The following is a 15,989-nucleotide window of genomic DNA, read 5'->3' as shown; positions in this document are numbered from 1 at the left end:
GTTTAAACTACTGTTCAGCCACAACCTAGGTCTAACACAACACTTTAGTTTGAGCTGCAGTGTGTCATATATATTTCCAAAAGAAAAACAAGACCATAAAATGACTCCACACAGCTTCTGCAGCACAATTCCAGTTTTACTGCCAAATGACTGCATACATAAATATATCTCTGCAACTCTGAGATTTTCACTCCTCACAAATGTCTGGCTGCCCTCGAGCACAATCAGTTTTGCTACCTTCACAAGCTTAACCAAAATACTGACCTCCAGGATTTACGGCTGTAAACAAACTCCTCAAGGACCTGTCACATTTTTGTAACTATTTTAGAAAATATGTTGCACAGAGACACTTAGTGCTCTAAAGGCACATTGAAGAGGAGAATATCTCAGGCAATTACCTGGACCATATTTTAACTTGTTGGTTTAAAGTTGTTGAAACAAGCATCGCACCTCAATTTTAAATAAAGTGAGGGAGGTATCATGAAAGTTTCAAATTAGTTTCTGCATATCCTACTTGTCTTTTCTATTCAATATTTACCTGCAACACATCTGGCAGCATGGATAAGGTAAAAGAGAAGCTGTTTGAGGTGATTTTTAGAAAAATATAGTCATTTTGTTCTAGCACAGTTCACGTGGAGCTGCAGTACCTACGTAGCTCTCTGTGTGCTATGAGGACAGGATTCTGAGTGACATTAAGATAATAGGATAATGTTTAATATTTTAGCGGCTTTTTTAATGACTTTCAAATAGGCGCATTTTTCCTGAATCCACAGAATCCTGATCATAAGTTGTGCATTATGAATGGATATGCATTAATTAGACAGCCTGCTGTATAAAGGTATGTGCAGCATTCTCACAGGCATCTATGCTTGTCCCGACAAATAGTGGACTAAGAAGCAACGTCACCCTTTCTGGTGTAAATAATAGCGGCAATTTTTTCAGATATTTTTCTCACTTGTTCATCTCCCCCCTCCAGGCCTCTCTCTCTGTGTCATCCCTTCTCTGGGTTTCCCTCTCCGAGTTGGTGATACATTGATACATCTTGGCAGTGGATGTGGGGGCTTTCACTGCTGCCTCAGTCTTATGCCCCGTGGTGCCTCTTCATATCTCATAGTAGTTGTGTTTTCCTCCTCATTCGTCTCTCTCTGCCTCCCACCCAGCCCACGTGGCCCTTTCTACCTCTTCTTTCTCACTCCTCGAAGACTTTGTCTTTAATTAGAATTGAACTGTCAGGGCAAAGCCCCTCTGACTCACTTCACTTCACCCCTGACCCTCAAACCTTGTGTTCACTTGCATTCACAATCTGCCTTTCACATTCCTCCCTAATTGTGTCACTGCATATCCAAATCAGTTGTTTCACTCTGCCCAGTTTCTTCATGTCAAGCTTTTCTTCCACTGTGCTTCATTCATCCTGCCTATCTCATAAACATCCTGCTTCCCCTGTCTCTTTTCTCTCTCTCGTAATATCGAGGTCTTAAAAATGCCTGTGCTGCCCCAGCTCCCCCCTCTTCCCCCCTTCCTGATTTCGCCCGCTCTCACATTCTCCTCTCCCCTTTCTTGTAAGTTCTCTCAGTGTCTCATGGTGTTCTTGCCAAACTTGTCGCCAAGTTGCTGGATGAGCAGAGCCAGCTCGCCTGCGGCCTGGGACTTCTCCTCCAGGAGTTCATAGCGGAGGCTGGAAATGTCTTGCTTGATCTCCTTCAACTCGCCTACAACACAGTCACACACAGACACAGGTACAAAAGAAGAACTGAGGTATGGAACAGCAATTAGGGCACATTAGCATGAATGAACAAAGGCACACATGTGCCGACACGTGAGTGATGACATAATTTTACACTCAAATACACACAGTACAGTCACAAATACAGCAAACTCCTGTATCTTGTTCCTCACATACTCACATTTAGAAAGCTTGTATTCACCTCTTTTTTTGTACACACTATACTCCACAGTGACAAAACAGAAACATGTCTGCAGGCGAATTCTGAAGGCAAAGACTGAAATATCAAATTTGAAAGTTTTCTTCATGGCACTCAAAATTAATCTCTGGCACATCCTGCTTCTACCAATGGTCCTTGAAATATAGTAATAATAATAGTGAAAACCAAGCCACACGGTTCAGAGAACTGTCTGTTTAATTATCACACAGGACTGTGTAAAGAAACAGAAGTGCAGAAGAATCCAAGAACATTTCTGCAGCATTGAAAGTGTCCATTGTTCTCTAATGGAAAAAGTTTTAAACCCATCAACAGTCTCTTTAGCTCTGCCCACTTAGCCAAACAGAGTAATCAGAGATGAAGGGCTCTGGTGCAACGCGTAACCAGGAATCCGGTGATCACCATTAATGAGATCCAGAGCTCCTTTGTAAAGATGGGATAACTTTACAAGACAAATTCAATGCAGCAGCCGCCAATTAGGCCTTTATGGTAGAGTGGCCAGACAGTAGCTATTCTTAACTAAAAGGCACATAACGGCCCATGGGAGGTTTGCCAAAAGGCACCTGGATGTCTCTCAGACCATGAAAAGCAAACTCCTCTGACCTAATGAAAGAATGATTAAACCACTGGCCAAAATTCCCAGTGGAGTGTGTACAGGAAACCAGGCACTGAGCATTACCTCATTAATACCATCCCTACAGTCAGATATGATGGGACATCATCATGCTGTGTTTTTCAACAAAGACTTAGCAGATAGATATACCTGACAGTGGTTCCCCATCCAACCTGGTTTCAGGGGATAAGAAATCTTCCAAAATAAAGGTATGCTGACCTTGTAGCACCCTCTGATTATGTATATAAAAGGAATATTTAAGCCTTTTATTTATTTATTTTATACATTTGCAAAGCACTCAACCCCCCAAAAACAAAACAAACAGTTTTTGCTTTGTCATTGTGGAGTGTTACAGCTCCATTTATAATTTCAAATGAACTGAATCCATTTAAAAATGACTCTGACACATAATATGCAGAAAAGTTGAAAGAGTCTGAATACTTTCCGAACACACTGTTCCTTAAGCACATAATGACACAATGAAAGTGGGCTTTAATGAAGAGGGAATTTTTACCTTCATTAACTTCATCACTCTCTCTGTCCACTTGAGCCTTAAGCACATACCGCTTAATCAGGCGCTTCATGATCTTCTATGAGAAGGAGAAGAAAATGAAGATTAGACAAGGAGGACGTGTCAGGAAAATGTGACGATGAATGCTATATTTACCCAGTAAACTTCCCTGATTGCATATTTTGAAACTCATCCACTTTTGTGTGTACACATATTGTACAAAAACACAAAATTGTGAGGATAGGGCTACTGTGCCTCTGAGATAGTATGTGAGACACTGAGAATAGATATGTGGCCAATAGGGATATCCCGCAGCCGCTTCCAAGCCTCGAGCAGCCACTCCCTGCATGCAGGCATGTGGGTCCTGTACCTGTCACCCCACATGCAGCACACATGCATGTCACACCAAGTGACATTTCACTGTTGTGTGTGTGTAGTGCAGTTTACTGAAAAAAACACACAAAATGGGTTTTGTGACAAAAGTGCAGTCAGCCGATGAAAGAAGCTAGATTTCCCTCACGGGAGGGGTGAAGAACACACTAAGGAGGAGAGCATCTTTCCCCTCCTCAGTCTTATACTTTGAGCTCATTTACTGAGTGCCTGCCTTCGATCTCTTTCAAACAGCTCATTAGAGGAATTTTCAGCCTCACTGTTGCTCTCCTTCTCTTTTTACCACTTCCTTTCAGTCAGTGCCCTTCCACTGAAACTTGAGAAATTTCTTCCTCTCTGTCATCTCTACCCTATCTTTGTGTCTCCCTCACACCTTCTTTCCTCCGTTTTTTGTATCAGAATTTCCTCACCTCTGCCATCTCCTTTCTCCCTCACTATTATCACACTCCAGCGAACCACACTCTCTCTATACCTCTACACCCATCTGATATTGTTCTGTTACATATTCCTTATGCAGTCTCTTTGTCTCCCATTTGATTCTTCTCTTGCCTCCATCAAATTTCCTCATCAAGTCTCCTTTGTCTCATCTTCTCTCTCTGCATCCAATTCTGTCTCAATCTTACCTGGTACCTGGTGGGGTGTTTTCTAGATTTCTTTTGGGTGAACTCTTCTCCTGGCCGTGCATAAGGCCTGAAGTGTTCATCCTACAACAGCAAGAAACAGATAAAAGAAATCAAGTGTTAATGTCACGTGTTAGGGCTGTGGATCATGCCAGATGGAAGCATCTGAAAAGGGTGTTAAATGAAGCATCATAGAGTCAAAACAGCAATAAAAGAAAGGCTAAGGCTTAGTGTTTATAAATATCTGGTGTTGAGATGTTTTAAAAGAGAAAGCATAGAGAGCTGACTGCATACCCTTGCCAGAAAAAGTCTCACTCCTAGATGCTTTCCGTGCCTATGACCTTGCTTTGTAGCATGTTTGTCATTTTAACACTGCAGTGCAAAAAAAAAGCGCTTTATCTGAAGTGTGGACACACGTAACAAGCTACTACCCTACTCTAAAAGCAATAAAGCTGCAGGAAACATATCAAAAACAGTAAATGCTCAATATAAGACTACGTTTAGCAATAAAAAGAATAAACAACATTCCTCTCCCCAATAACTACTGACATAAAGCCATGAAGCATCAGATCACAGTGGATTCCAATAATTTTATTCTTCTCTCTCTCTCTCTCTCACACACACACACACACACACACACACACACACACACTTATTGTTTTTTCTTTTGCAGGGAAGCTAATCTTGTGTTGTCTAAAGGAATATCATGTACAGCATTTTTTGTATGCTATTGTGAGGCTAATAAATATCTTTTTAATCAGGTTTTTAACAATTCACTGCTTTATTGAACCACACACCCAGACGGCTACTAAACACATATTTTATGCACAAGTTTTCCAAAGGCCAACTGACAAAACTGAAATCTCTTTGGTGTGTTTTCTGTGATCTAGTCCCCATCAGTATCCTGCTTTGTGGGCTTCTGCTGCCTCCAGCTTACTAATATTGAAATTAACTCTCCCTACTGCTGTGAAAGACAGTTAACCAAAGAGCATGAGCACAAACACAAACACCACTGCAAAACAAACAGTTGCGGAATGAACACAAATATACACATAAATTTATGAACATATGCTGTTTGAAACTACCATGATTAGCTTCACTTTTTTCAAATCGCAGACAAAATATGCACCATCCACTGAGAACATACAGACTCAGAAAGAGCAGGCTGTCTTTTCCTAATCTCAGTTGACATTTTCCAACACTGTACTGTGGACCGGTACGAGCTTGTGTATCGATCGCTTCCTGCATCTGCTTGGCTCAGCTGTGAAACTGTCAGAAAACTTTCAGTGTTCACGGAAGCAGCAAGGTGTAACCCATCTTGTCCTGCCTGGGCATTTGAGGAGATGTGGGTAAAGCTAATGGCCTGCCTAATAGCCTAGCTGGGGTGCTGGGGTGAGCCGTTTGAGCTTAGGGATCAGGCAGAAGAAATGCCTGCAGACAAGACCAGTACCAAGACTGATTGCACATTAAATGGTCTATGCTATTTTCGTCACACAAGACCCCCTCTTCATTGCAGTGATTTTTATTTAGAAGGAGAAATGGTGAGAGGAACAAGGTGTGAAGCTGAACCAGGTTTCAGGTGCATTTCCAGACTTGCAGTGGGAATATCTTAGAGTTCCTCCATTCTCCCTGTGGTGCCTAAGCACAGTCTACAATTACAGTTTATAAAGATTCAGTATTTGATGATCATTAGACAAATAGTTGACCTATATAGCCAACGTCACTGAGGACTGTGGTGGGTGTAATCAGTGACTTTTGCCCCTTTATTGATTTTTAACAGTTCAACTAAATCCATGTGGGAAAATAACAAACACAATTTAGCCAGGAAGGATCCTGTCAACAGAACAAATATAGCTGGAAAAAGCACTGTAGACCTTTATTAAAAGAAAATGAATGAATCAGTAGTCAGCCAGTGTGTTTAAAGTAATTGAATATATTACTGACATTGACCTTGGCCTGGGAGTTGAGCATGCCCATCTCCAACTCATTATGGTGATGGCCGTTGACCTTGCAGAGGTGAATCAAACAGGACTTGATCCTTAGGACCAAATAGTAGAAGGACTTAGGGCTGGGAACAAGGTTAAAGGGGGCTGGCAAAGTGCGTCCCTCATCAAAGTAGGAGAGCCACAGCTTAGCTCGGGCAAACTTCCACTCCACATCGGCATCCTCCTGCAGAGATAGACAGAAAGAAGCAAAGGGTATATCTGGGGATAGATGAAGATTACATGAAGAATAAACTTGCTGAACTGTAAGTTTTTTTTTTTTTTAATTCCAGTCAATAAGGACAGTGAAGTCCACACACTGTAAGGTATGAAAATACAGGATATCACACCAACCTTAATCCTAGATGGTTTAGATGGATCTACTATACTAGCGCATCTCCAAAAATTTGTTAATTTTTTGTAAGGAATCCAGTATCTCAAATTATTAGAATATTTACTAAGATCAATCAAAAATGATTTACTTGTGGCCCTGCTTAGGTGTTGCTGAAGACCAGGTTGCTTTGATAGTGACCCTCAGCTCATCTGTATTTGTGAGTTTTGGGTGTTTCTCATCTTCCTCTTAACAATACCCAGTACATTCTCTGTATGGTAGATTTGGCTCTGTGGGCAGGTGCTAACTCCCGCTGGAAAATGAAATCAGCATCTCCCTGCAGTTGATCAGCAGATGGAGGCATGAAGTGCACTAAAATCTCCTGGTACATGTCTGTGTTGATACTGGACTGGATAAAACACAGTGGACCAATCACCAACACCAGGAGATGATATGGCACCCCAAATCACCACAGACTGTGGGAACGTCACACTGCACAGCTTTCATTTGGTGCCTCTCCGCTCTTCCTCCAGACTTTAGGACCTTGATTTCCAAATAAAATACAAAATCTATTTTCATCTTAAAAAAGTGTTTTGGACCAATGAGCAGCAGTCCAATTCTTTTTCTGTTTGGCGCAGGTAAGTCACTTCTGATGTTGTCTGTGGTTAAGAAATGGTTGCAACCCCTTTCCTGAAGATGTCTTGCATGGTGGAATCACATTTTTTAACAATAATCTCATGATTTTCCATGCACCTTTTCCTACCGCACTTTTCCTTTCCATGAATATACCCTGTGAACACCAGGCCTTCAGCAATGACTTTCTGTAGCTTACCCTCCTTGTGAAAAGTGTTGATGTTAATTATCTGTACAACTGTCAGCTCAGCAGTCCTCTCCACAATTATATTTGCTTGTACTGACCTAGGCCTAGAGATAAACAGGATTTACATCCATCCATCCATCCATTCTCTTCCGCTGATCCAGGGCCGGGTCGCGGGGGCAGGAGCCTAAGCAGAGAAAGCCAGGCTTCCCTCTCCCCAGCCACCTCCACCAGCTCATCTGGAGGGACCCCAAGGCGTTCCCAGGCCAGCCGAGAGATATAATCTCTCCAGTGTGTCCTGGATCTACCACGGGGCCTCTTCCCGGTGGGACATGCCCGGAACACCTCACCCAAGAGGCGGCCAGGAGGCATCCTAATCAGATGCCTCAACTGGCTCCTTTCGACGTGGAGGAGCAGCGGCTCTACTCTGAGCCCCTCCCGGATGGCCGCACTCCTCACCTTATCTCTAAGGGAGAGGCCAGCCACCCTTCGAAGGAAACTCATTTCTGTAAATCGAGAGCTTCGCTTTTACACTAAGCTCCCTCTTCACCACAACAGACCGGTGCAGCATCCGCATCACTGCAGAAGGAGCCCCGATCTGTCTGTCGATCTCCCGCTCTCTTCTCCCATCACTCGTGAACAAGACCGCGAGATACTTGAACTCCTCCACTTGGGGCAAGAACTCGTTCCTGAGCCGGAGAGGGCACTCCACCCTTTTCCGGCTGAGGAACATGGTCTCAGACTTAGAGGTGCTGATTCTCATGCCGGCCGCTTCACACTCGGCTGTGAACCGTTCCACTGTAAGCTGGAGGCCCCCCCACCCCGATGAAGCCAACAGGACCGCATCATCTGCAAAGAGCAGAGATGAGACTCTGAGGCCACCAAGGAAGAAGCCTTCTGCCACATGGCTACACCTAGAAATTCTGTCCATAAAAATTATGAACAGAATCGGTGACAAAGGGCAGCCCTGATGGAGTCAAACACCCACAGGAAACGAATCCGACTTATTACCGGCTATACGGACCAAGCTCTCACTGCGGTTGTACAGAGATTGAAAGGCCCGCAACAATGGGCCAGACACCCCATACTCCGTCGCGCGAAAGAAAAGAAAAGAAAAGGAAGCTTCAGAATGTTAAATTTAAGGAAATATTGAGAGAAGGGTTTGTTTAATGCAAAAAGCATTACTCTTCATTTCAGGCACGTTCATCCTCCGTTTAAGGCTGGCTTCAGCCTTCATCTCAAGCATTTTAATAGAGGTATTACACAGTTGTACTTTTTTCCTCTTTAATTTGTTGAAATGGTAGGCAATGTGTTTAGCCTAAGGTATTTTGTATTATATAATTTTATATTATTATATATTGTTATATTGCATTATATAGCCTATAAAATATGCCTGCCCTGAACAATAAAGAAATATCTGTTTAACTTCGAGTGTTTCTTTTCCTTGTTTGCAGCCACTTACTAACAATCATGAATTAGGATACGGGTCTAATGTGTGAAGAAAGTATCATGAAATAGATTACTTTAACATATTTCGCTTTTAAAATGGAGTTGAGTAAAATGTATATTTTTTAGGATATAAGGATTGGCCAATTTTTTCAAAAGACGATTCACAACGAACTTACTTTAACCCTTAGACACGGCGTTATAAATTTGCTGTTGCCAGAATGGCAATGACCAAGTCGTAGTGCATTACTCAAGGCCCTGTGTTATGTCATATTATAGTGTAGTATGGTAGTTAACTTTTCAATGACTATTACAGCGTTCCATTGGTGGAACGGTGTGCATTGTGGAGATATAGTGCAACAGATGTCGCCACGACAGCGCTACACCAACACAGGCTACAGAAGGCTAAATAAAATTAAAAGAAAAAAAAAAAAACTTTTTCCCGGGATTCCCGGGAAATGGCCCGTCTTTTCCCGGGATTTGATTCATGTCATTTTTGGGAAAAATATTAAATCCTAATGTAGACTGGCAAACTGCCACGCACACTCGAATATCCTTGAGAGGATAAAGAGTTGGTCCAGGGTTCCGCGGCCAGGACGAAAACCGCATCGTTCCTCCTCAATCCGAGGTTCGACTAATAGACGGACCCTCCTTTCCAGCACCCTGGCATAGACCTTTCCGGGGAGGCTGAGGAGTGTGATCCCCCGAAAGTTGGAGCACACCCTCCAGTCTCCCTTCTTAAAGATGGGGACCACCACCCTGGTCTGCCAATCCAATGGCACTGCCCCAGATCTCCACGCGATGTTGCAGAGGCGTGTCAACCAAGACAGCCCTACAACATCCAGAGCCTTCGGGAACTCAGGGTGAATCTCGTCCACCCCACGGGCCCTGCCACCAAGGAGTTGTTTAACTACCTCAGTGACCTCACCCCCAGTGATGTTCAAGTCATCTCCCTCGTCCCCAGACTCTGCTTCCACTACAGAAGGCGTGTCAGTGGGATTCAGGAGGTCCTCGAAGTATTCCTTCCACCGTCCAACTATAGCCTCAGTTGAAGTCAGCAGCACCCCACCCGCACTATAAACCGTGTGAGTGGAGCACTACTTTCCCCTCCTGAGTCGCCTGACAATTTCGCTTCGATGCCATCCAAAAGTCTTTTTCCATAGCCTCACCGAACTCCTCCCACACCCGAGTTTTGGCTTCGGCCACTGCCCGAGCTGCATTCCGCTTGGCCTGCCGATACCTGTCAGCTGCCTCCGAAGTCCCACAGGCTAACCAAGCCTGATAGGACTCTTACTTCAGCTTGATGGCTCCCTTCACCTCCAGTGACCACCATCTGGTTCGGGGGTTACCACCACGACCAACCACCTTGCAGCCACAGGTCTGAGCAGCAGCCTCAACAATGGAGGTGCAGAACATGATCCATTCAGACTCAATGTCCTCAGCCTCACTCGGAATGCTGTCGAAGTTCTGCCGGAGGCGGGAGTTAAAAATCTCCCGGACTGGGTCTTCTGCCAGGCGTTCCCAGCGCACCCTCACAATACTTTTAGGTGCGCCAGGTCTGTTCAGCATCTTCCCCCGCCACCAACTCACCACCAGGTGGTGATCAGTTGACAGCTCAGCTCCTCTCTTCACCCGAGTGTCCAGAACATACGGCCGGAGATCTGATGATATGATTACAAAATCGATCATCTACCTGTGACCTAGGGTGTCCTGGTGCCATGTGCACTTATGGACATCCTTATGTTCGAACATGGTGTTCGTTATGGACAAACTGTGGTTTGCACAGAAGTCCAACAACAAAACACCATTCGGGTTCAGATCCGGCAGGCCGTTCCTCCCAATCACGCCCCTCCAGGTCTCACTGTCATTGCCCACATGAGTGCTGAATCTCCCAGCAAGACTATAGAGTCACCAGATGAAGCACTCTCCAGCACCCTGCCCAGCGACTCCAAAAAGGGTGGGTACTCTGAACTGTCATTCGCCGCATAAGCACAAACAACAGTCAGGACCTGTTCCCCAGCCCAAAGGCGCAGGGAAACTACCCTCTCGTCCACCGGTGAAAACTCCGACGTACAGGCAGCAAGCTGGGGGGATACAAGAATACCCACCCCAGCTCGCCGCCTCTCACCGAGGGCAAATCCAGACTGGAACAGAGTCCAGCCCTTCTACAGGAGACTGGTTCCAGAGCCCAGGCCATGCGTTGAGGTGAGCCCAACTATATCTAGCTGGTATCTCTCAACCTCACGCACTAGCTCAGGCTCCTTCCCCACCAGAGAGGTGACATTCCATGTCCCAGTAGCCAGTCTCGATAGCCGGGGAACGGTCCGCCAGGGCCTCCGCCCTCGGCCACCTCCCGACACACATTGCACCCGACCCCTACGACACCTCCTGCGGGTGTTGGGCCTACAGGAGGGTGGGCCCATGTAACCTCTTCGGGCTGCACCCGGCCGAGCACCATGGGCTAATGCCCGGCCACCAGACACTCTCCCTCGAGTTCCCTCCCCAGGCCTGGCTCCAGGGTGGGGCCCCGGTAACCCTATCCCGGGCAGGGTAAACTGTTCCCTTGCTGTTACAAACATAGGGGTCTTCTGAACCGCTCTTTGTCTGGACCCTCACCTCAGGATTTACAGTACCAGTCAAAAGTTTTGACACACTCACTGTATACAGTTTGAAAAGTAAATTACTCAAACTCAAAATGAAATATTCTAATAATTTGAGACACTAGATTTGTGATTTTCAAGAGCTTCATGATATTCTGTTTTTTGAGATGCACTAGAATATTGTTCAGTAGCTATTTACTATAATTGCTATTACGTATGTTATAAAGCCAATAAAAAATAATGGTAAACAACAACAGCAAAAAAACCCCTTTAAAACATTAAAGGATAAAATAGTGCTCTTTAGGAGAATACTGTATATGTAATGGCATGATTTGTGCTGAGTTTGCTTCTACCTGGCATAAAGAATGGAACGTCTATCTGTCTATGGACTCAAGGCAGTAAGAAGAAAATCAAATCTCATTCAGATTGTTTTTCCAAACAGCTCAGAGAAGCTCATAGAAGAAAATAAATGTCAATTTTCCTAACAAGCTTGCCAAAAATGAATCAGAAATGTAAAAATAATTCTAGAACAGTTGTAATTTTAGTTTTTTGACAAATTTTCTATGAGACTCTTTTATAATGCATTTGGTGTTTTTTGCTTGTTGCCACTGTATTGATCTCTCTGTGCTTTTTAAGTTACGATGCAATTCTCCTGCAGGCGCAAAGGCAATCATACAAAATGAACCTTACTGACTTATTTACAATATCGTACCCATTTTCTATTGATCAGCTATCTTGTTTTTGTACCTCTATCTCCTGGTAAGAGCTGTTGATCATGGCAATAAGCATGTTGAGAAGAACTACCACCATTGTGACATTATAGACTCCATACAGCACGTAGCCAATGTTCTCTATGAACTTATGGTCATATTTCAGCACCACCGAGATCACTTCAGACAACCCGAAGATTGACCAGAAGAGAGTCTTGAAACTCTCCTCTACCCTGCAGGGACAGAGAGGGAGATGTTGTGGCAGTCAGCAAAACAGCACATGTGAGTGACTACACACATAAAAGCCCAATGTGTTACCAGTTAATTGCTCTTTCAGTCACACACATGCAAACACATGAAATGCATTTTAATGTTGTGGGATTTATGAGGTGGCACTGATGAAATACCTGGTGAGTCATGTCCAATTTGAACACATTGCCACCCCATTTAGATCTCTCTCTCACACACGCAAATACAATTATCTTCAAATACACCCTTATGGCACCTTACAACACAAAGCAAGAATAAAAAAGCAGGGATAGGTTCAGCTCCAGTGTTTGAGAGATTGGTTTATAAAACTCTGATCATTAAATCCTCAGCCTGCTCCTTTGTTGACCTTTATTCAAAATAGAAACATCTCTGCAGTTAATAGAAAAAAAAAATATCTGATTTAAGATGAATGTGTATGTGATCCTTTTTGGGGGTGTCAAGGTTATATCTGGAAAGATTAAAAAACACACATTTATAGAAATAACAGAAGTAAAGTATAAGCTCTGCACATTAAATGTCATGGTGACTTATACGTCTACTCTTGTGGTTGATGTAAATGTACAGTTCTTAGCTCCACTTGACTTTACCTCTGACATTTAAGTACGATAACTCAAGCATGGGCAGTGTTTCATTTAAAGTTTGCTTTGCTTTTTCTACTGAGATCCACAGTCAATCTCTCAGCTCTGCCTGGAGGATCATTCTCTCACACTGACCCAGTGTGTGTTTGAGGGCCACAGGGCTGAGAAAAGAAAACAAGGTAAAACAGACACAAAGCTCTGAGATCCCTGAACATTGACATTCATGAACATGTCTACTGTTAAATATTCCATGAGTGGTATGCATGGGCTTGAGATGACAGAGGGGGGCTCAGTGGGGAGGAGGGAGATGCCTGGTTGGATTGCTGGAGGGGCTGGTGGTGGGAGGAGGCTGTGGAATAGAAGATCTGTAGGTTCCTGGTTGAGGGCTATGGGTGTCATCCAAATTATCTTCTTTTGAAAAGAGAAGATTGGCACAGACGCTTCATTGGCACAGAGAAAGGTGGGTGATGGCACCTGCTGGTGGCAAACAAGACACTCACATGCATACCAAGACAGAGGCAGACAGAAACACACACAAATATTCTTTTCTCTCTTCTCTATAACACACAACTTTAAAAACAGACTCCTTTGGGTACTTCAACCCTAACCATTCAAGAAGAAAGCCAAACATACTCTTTAACCTTCAGCACCAGCTCAGTAAGTTTGTCTGTGCTCTGTCTCTTAAACTCAGATATAAGACATCCAAAAATATCTTCTATCCTTGTCCTATATACTTACTTGAAAATCCCAGGAAACATTAATCAGTTTCCTGATTAATAAACTGAAGAAACTCTGGAATTACTTAAATATTATGGAAAACTGCTACAGTCTCTCTTTTTTTCATCTCCTTTATGCATTATGTTTTACATAGATCAACCTTGCACATTCTTGCTGCTGATTAGAAATGCTTCTCTTCAGTGACTCACTTTATCATGCTGGCCTCTAAATATTGGCATTCAGTCACTATTGTCTTGTGCATTTGCAATGTTAGGTGAATAGCTGTTAAATACTGAATAACCAGATATTCCTCAAACAGACATTTCTCTGATTTATCCATGTTGTTTCCATGTATGAAGTTACCCAACCTTGGGTTGCAAGTTCAACATACTATAACCGGCTGCTTTGCTAAATGCACCTTTTCAACTGCTCATTGATGCAAATATATGAGCAGCTGGTCGCATGGCAGCAACTTGATGCGTTTAGGCATATAGACATGGTCAAGACGACATGCCTAAATTCATACTGAGTATGAGAATAATGGAAAGAAAAGTGAGTTAAATGACTTTGAATGTGGCATGGTTGTTGGTGTCTGGTGGGCTTCTCTGAGTATTTCAGAAACTGCTGACCTACTGCAGCAGTTCTCTGGTCAAAAAGGCGTTGTTGATGTCAGAGGAGAGTGGCCAGACTGCTTCGAGCTGATAGGAAAGCAACAATAACTCAAATAACCACTCTGCATACCAAGGTATACAGAAGAGCATCTCTGAACACACATCACGTCAAACCTTGACGCAGATAGGCTACAACAGAGGCCCACACCACCTGCCACTCCTGTCAGTTAAGAACAGAAAACAAGGCTAAAAACATACCTAAGGCTCTAGATCCATTTCTATTTATTTAATATATCATCAGTCTTGCTCAGTGTCATAAATGCTAATTTCCACTGTTATGCTGATTTTGTTATGCATTTGTGCAGTGCTTACATGACCTGGATACCATTTATCATGGAGCACTGAGATTCATCACAAGTATATTTTTGGTCTGCTCTCATCTCACAGAAGACTTGTGTTTATCAAAAAATTATGGGAAGTTACTGTCTTTTTTAAAGCTGAACTTTATTGTCTCTGTTAAGACTGTCCAATAATTTATTCTGTTTTATATTTCTTTGGCCTTGACATTTATAATTTTGGATGTTTATGCCTCACACTCCCCATCTTGCGTATCTAAAGTCAATTTCTTATGTATGTATAACATAGTGATTGTACTGTATTTTACTGCATTTCACTATTTTACTGTTTGTGTATTAGTTAAATTACGATGATTGACCTGCAGTCCATCTTCATAGTTTAGCACTCCAGTATTTTACAATTAAACAAAGTTTTAAAAAAAGATCCAAACTTCTATTCATACAATTAGTTTCAGGCAAAAGCTGAATCTGACTGTGCCTATGAACTAGATTAGCTGTTTTGAAAATGGTTAATACCAATCTTACATTACACTGTTTTTAGCAAGTTGTATGAAGGACTATAGAGTTGTCAACCAAAAAGAGGCACCTATTATATTTGAGAAGGGGGCATGATGTTGTAGTGGATAGTCCTTGACTTCTTTCATAGGTGGGCTTAAGATACAAGCAAGCAAAAGACAATTTTGAGATGTGCAGGAACATATCGCTATGCAACAAGTCAACTTCCTCTGCATCGTCAGTGTAAATGTACACTTTGGGGGCAATATGCAAGTATGCAAACATCTATCCCCATCCTATCGGGTTACTTAATAATTACTTGGAAAAAAATATGCATCATACAGAGGAATACAAATTACTGGTATAAGCACCAACATATTATAGTGACATCAATATCTGAAGGCATATGTAAACAGAAACACATTCAAAAGCATTTATAGCAGTTCTTTGGTAGTTTTTCTTCTTTGTGTTGTCATGATAAAGGCCCCAGGCATCAGAAAGCCAATTGCTGTGAGACTACCAGTGACTAGGGGGAAGGCTGTTTTCAACAGTACCATGTCTTCACTCACTATTCACATCACACACATCCAGAAGCCAATTGTGCAATCAGGAGAGGAGAGGAAGGTGATTTTGGTGGACTTCCCTTGAAAACCTGTTATTTTGATCCTTCTCTCTTTCAATAATGTCTTGTCACTTATCTGAAGCCTCTCTTTCATGATTAAAAAAAAAGAACCCTTTCCTATGGCTTTGAAATTTGAAAGAAAACAAAAAGGAGGACAATTATCTGCTCTTGATTATATTATATTCCAATTATCTTTGAAATCAAATTATCCTTCCAATTATTCTTCCCGGACTCTGTTCTGGCCCTGTGAAATCCTCACTCGATTTATATTTTCATGTTCCTAAAATTCAGTGCAGATAATGATGAAGGGCATTGTTCCAGCCAACATTAAGGTCCCATTAAAACAGACATTCACAGGAACACACAATTAAAATCTAACA

At 42.8% G+C, this 15,989-nt stretch overlaps 1 protein-coding gene across 2 annotated transcripts in view; it reads right to left on the bottom strand.

Annotated features, from left to right (window-relative positions):
* Positions 1-1,540: 1,540 nt before the first annotated feature.
* The window catches only part of trpc7b (transient receptor potential cation channel, subfamily C, member 7b), a 72,057-nt gene continuing 57,608 nt past the window's right edge, over positions 1,541-15,989 (bottom strand). Inside the window, exons 8-12 of one of the 2 annotated variants that reach the window (XM_030739293.1) lie at positions 11,998-12,193; positions 6,019-6,243; positions 4,078-4,158; positions 3,068-3,143; positions 1,541-1,709 (exon numbers count right to left, since the gene is read on the bottom strand). In XM_030739293.1, the coding sequence (XP_030595153.1) occupies positions 1,570-1,709; positions 3,068-3,143; positions 4,078-4,158; positions 6,019-6,243; positions 11,998-12,193 (718 nt within the window). In that variant the 3' untranslated portion in view covers positions 1,541-1,569. The remainder of the gene's footprint in view (positions 1,710-3,067; positions 3,144-4,077; positions 4,159-6,018; positions 6,244-11,997; positions 12,194-15,989) is intronic. The other variant, XM_030739295.1, reaches the window with a different exon arrangement.

This window comes from Archocentrus centrarchus, chromosome 10 (assembly GCF_007364275.1).
Source record: "Archocentrus centrarchus isolate MPI-CPG fArcCen1 chromosome 10, fArcCen1, whole genome shotgun sequence".
NCBI classification, from domain to species: domain Eukaryota; kingdom Metazoa; phylum Chordata; class Actinopteri; order Cichliformes; family Cichlidae; genus Archocentrus; species Archocentrus centrarchus.
The sequence above is the reverse complement of the archived record's forward strand: the minus strand, read 5'-3'. Positions and strand labels throughout refer to the sequence as shown.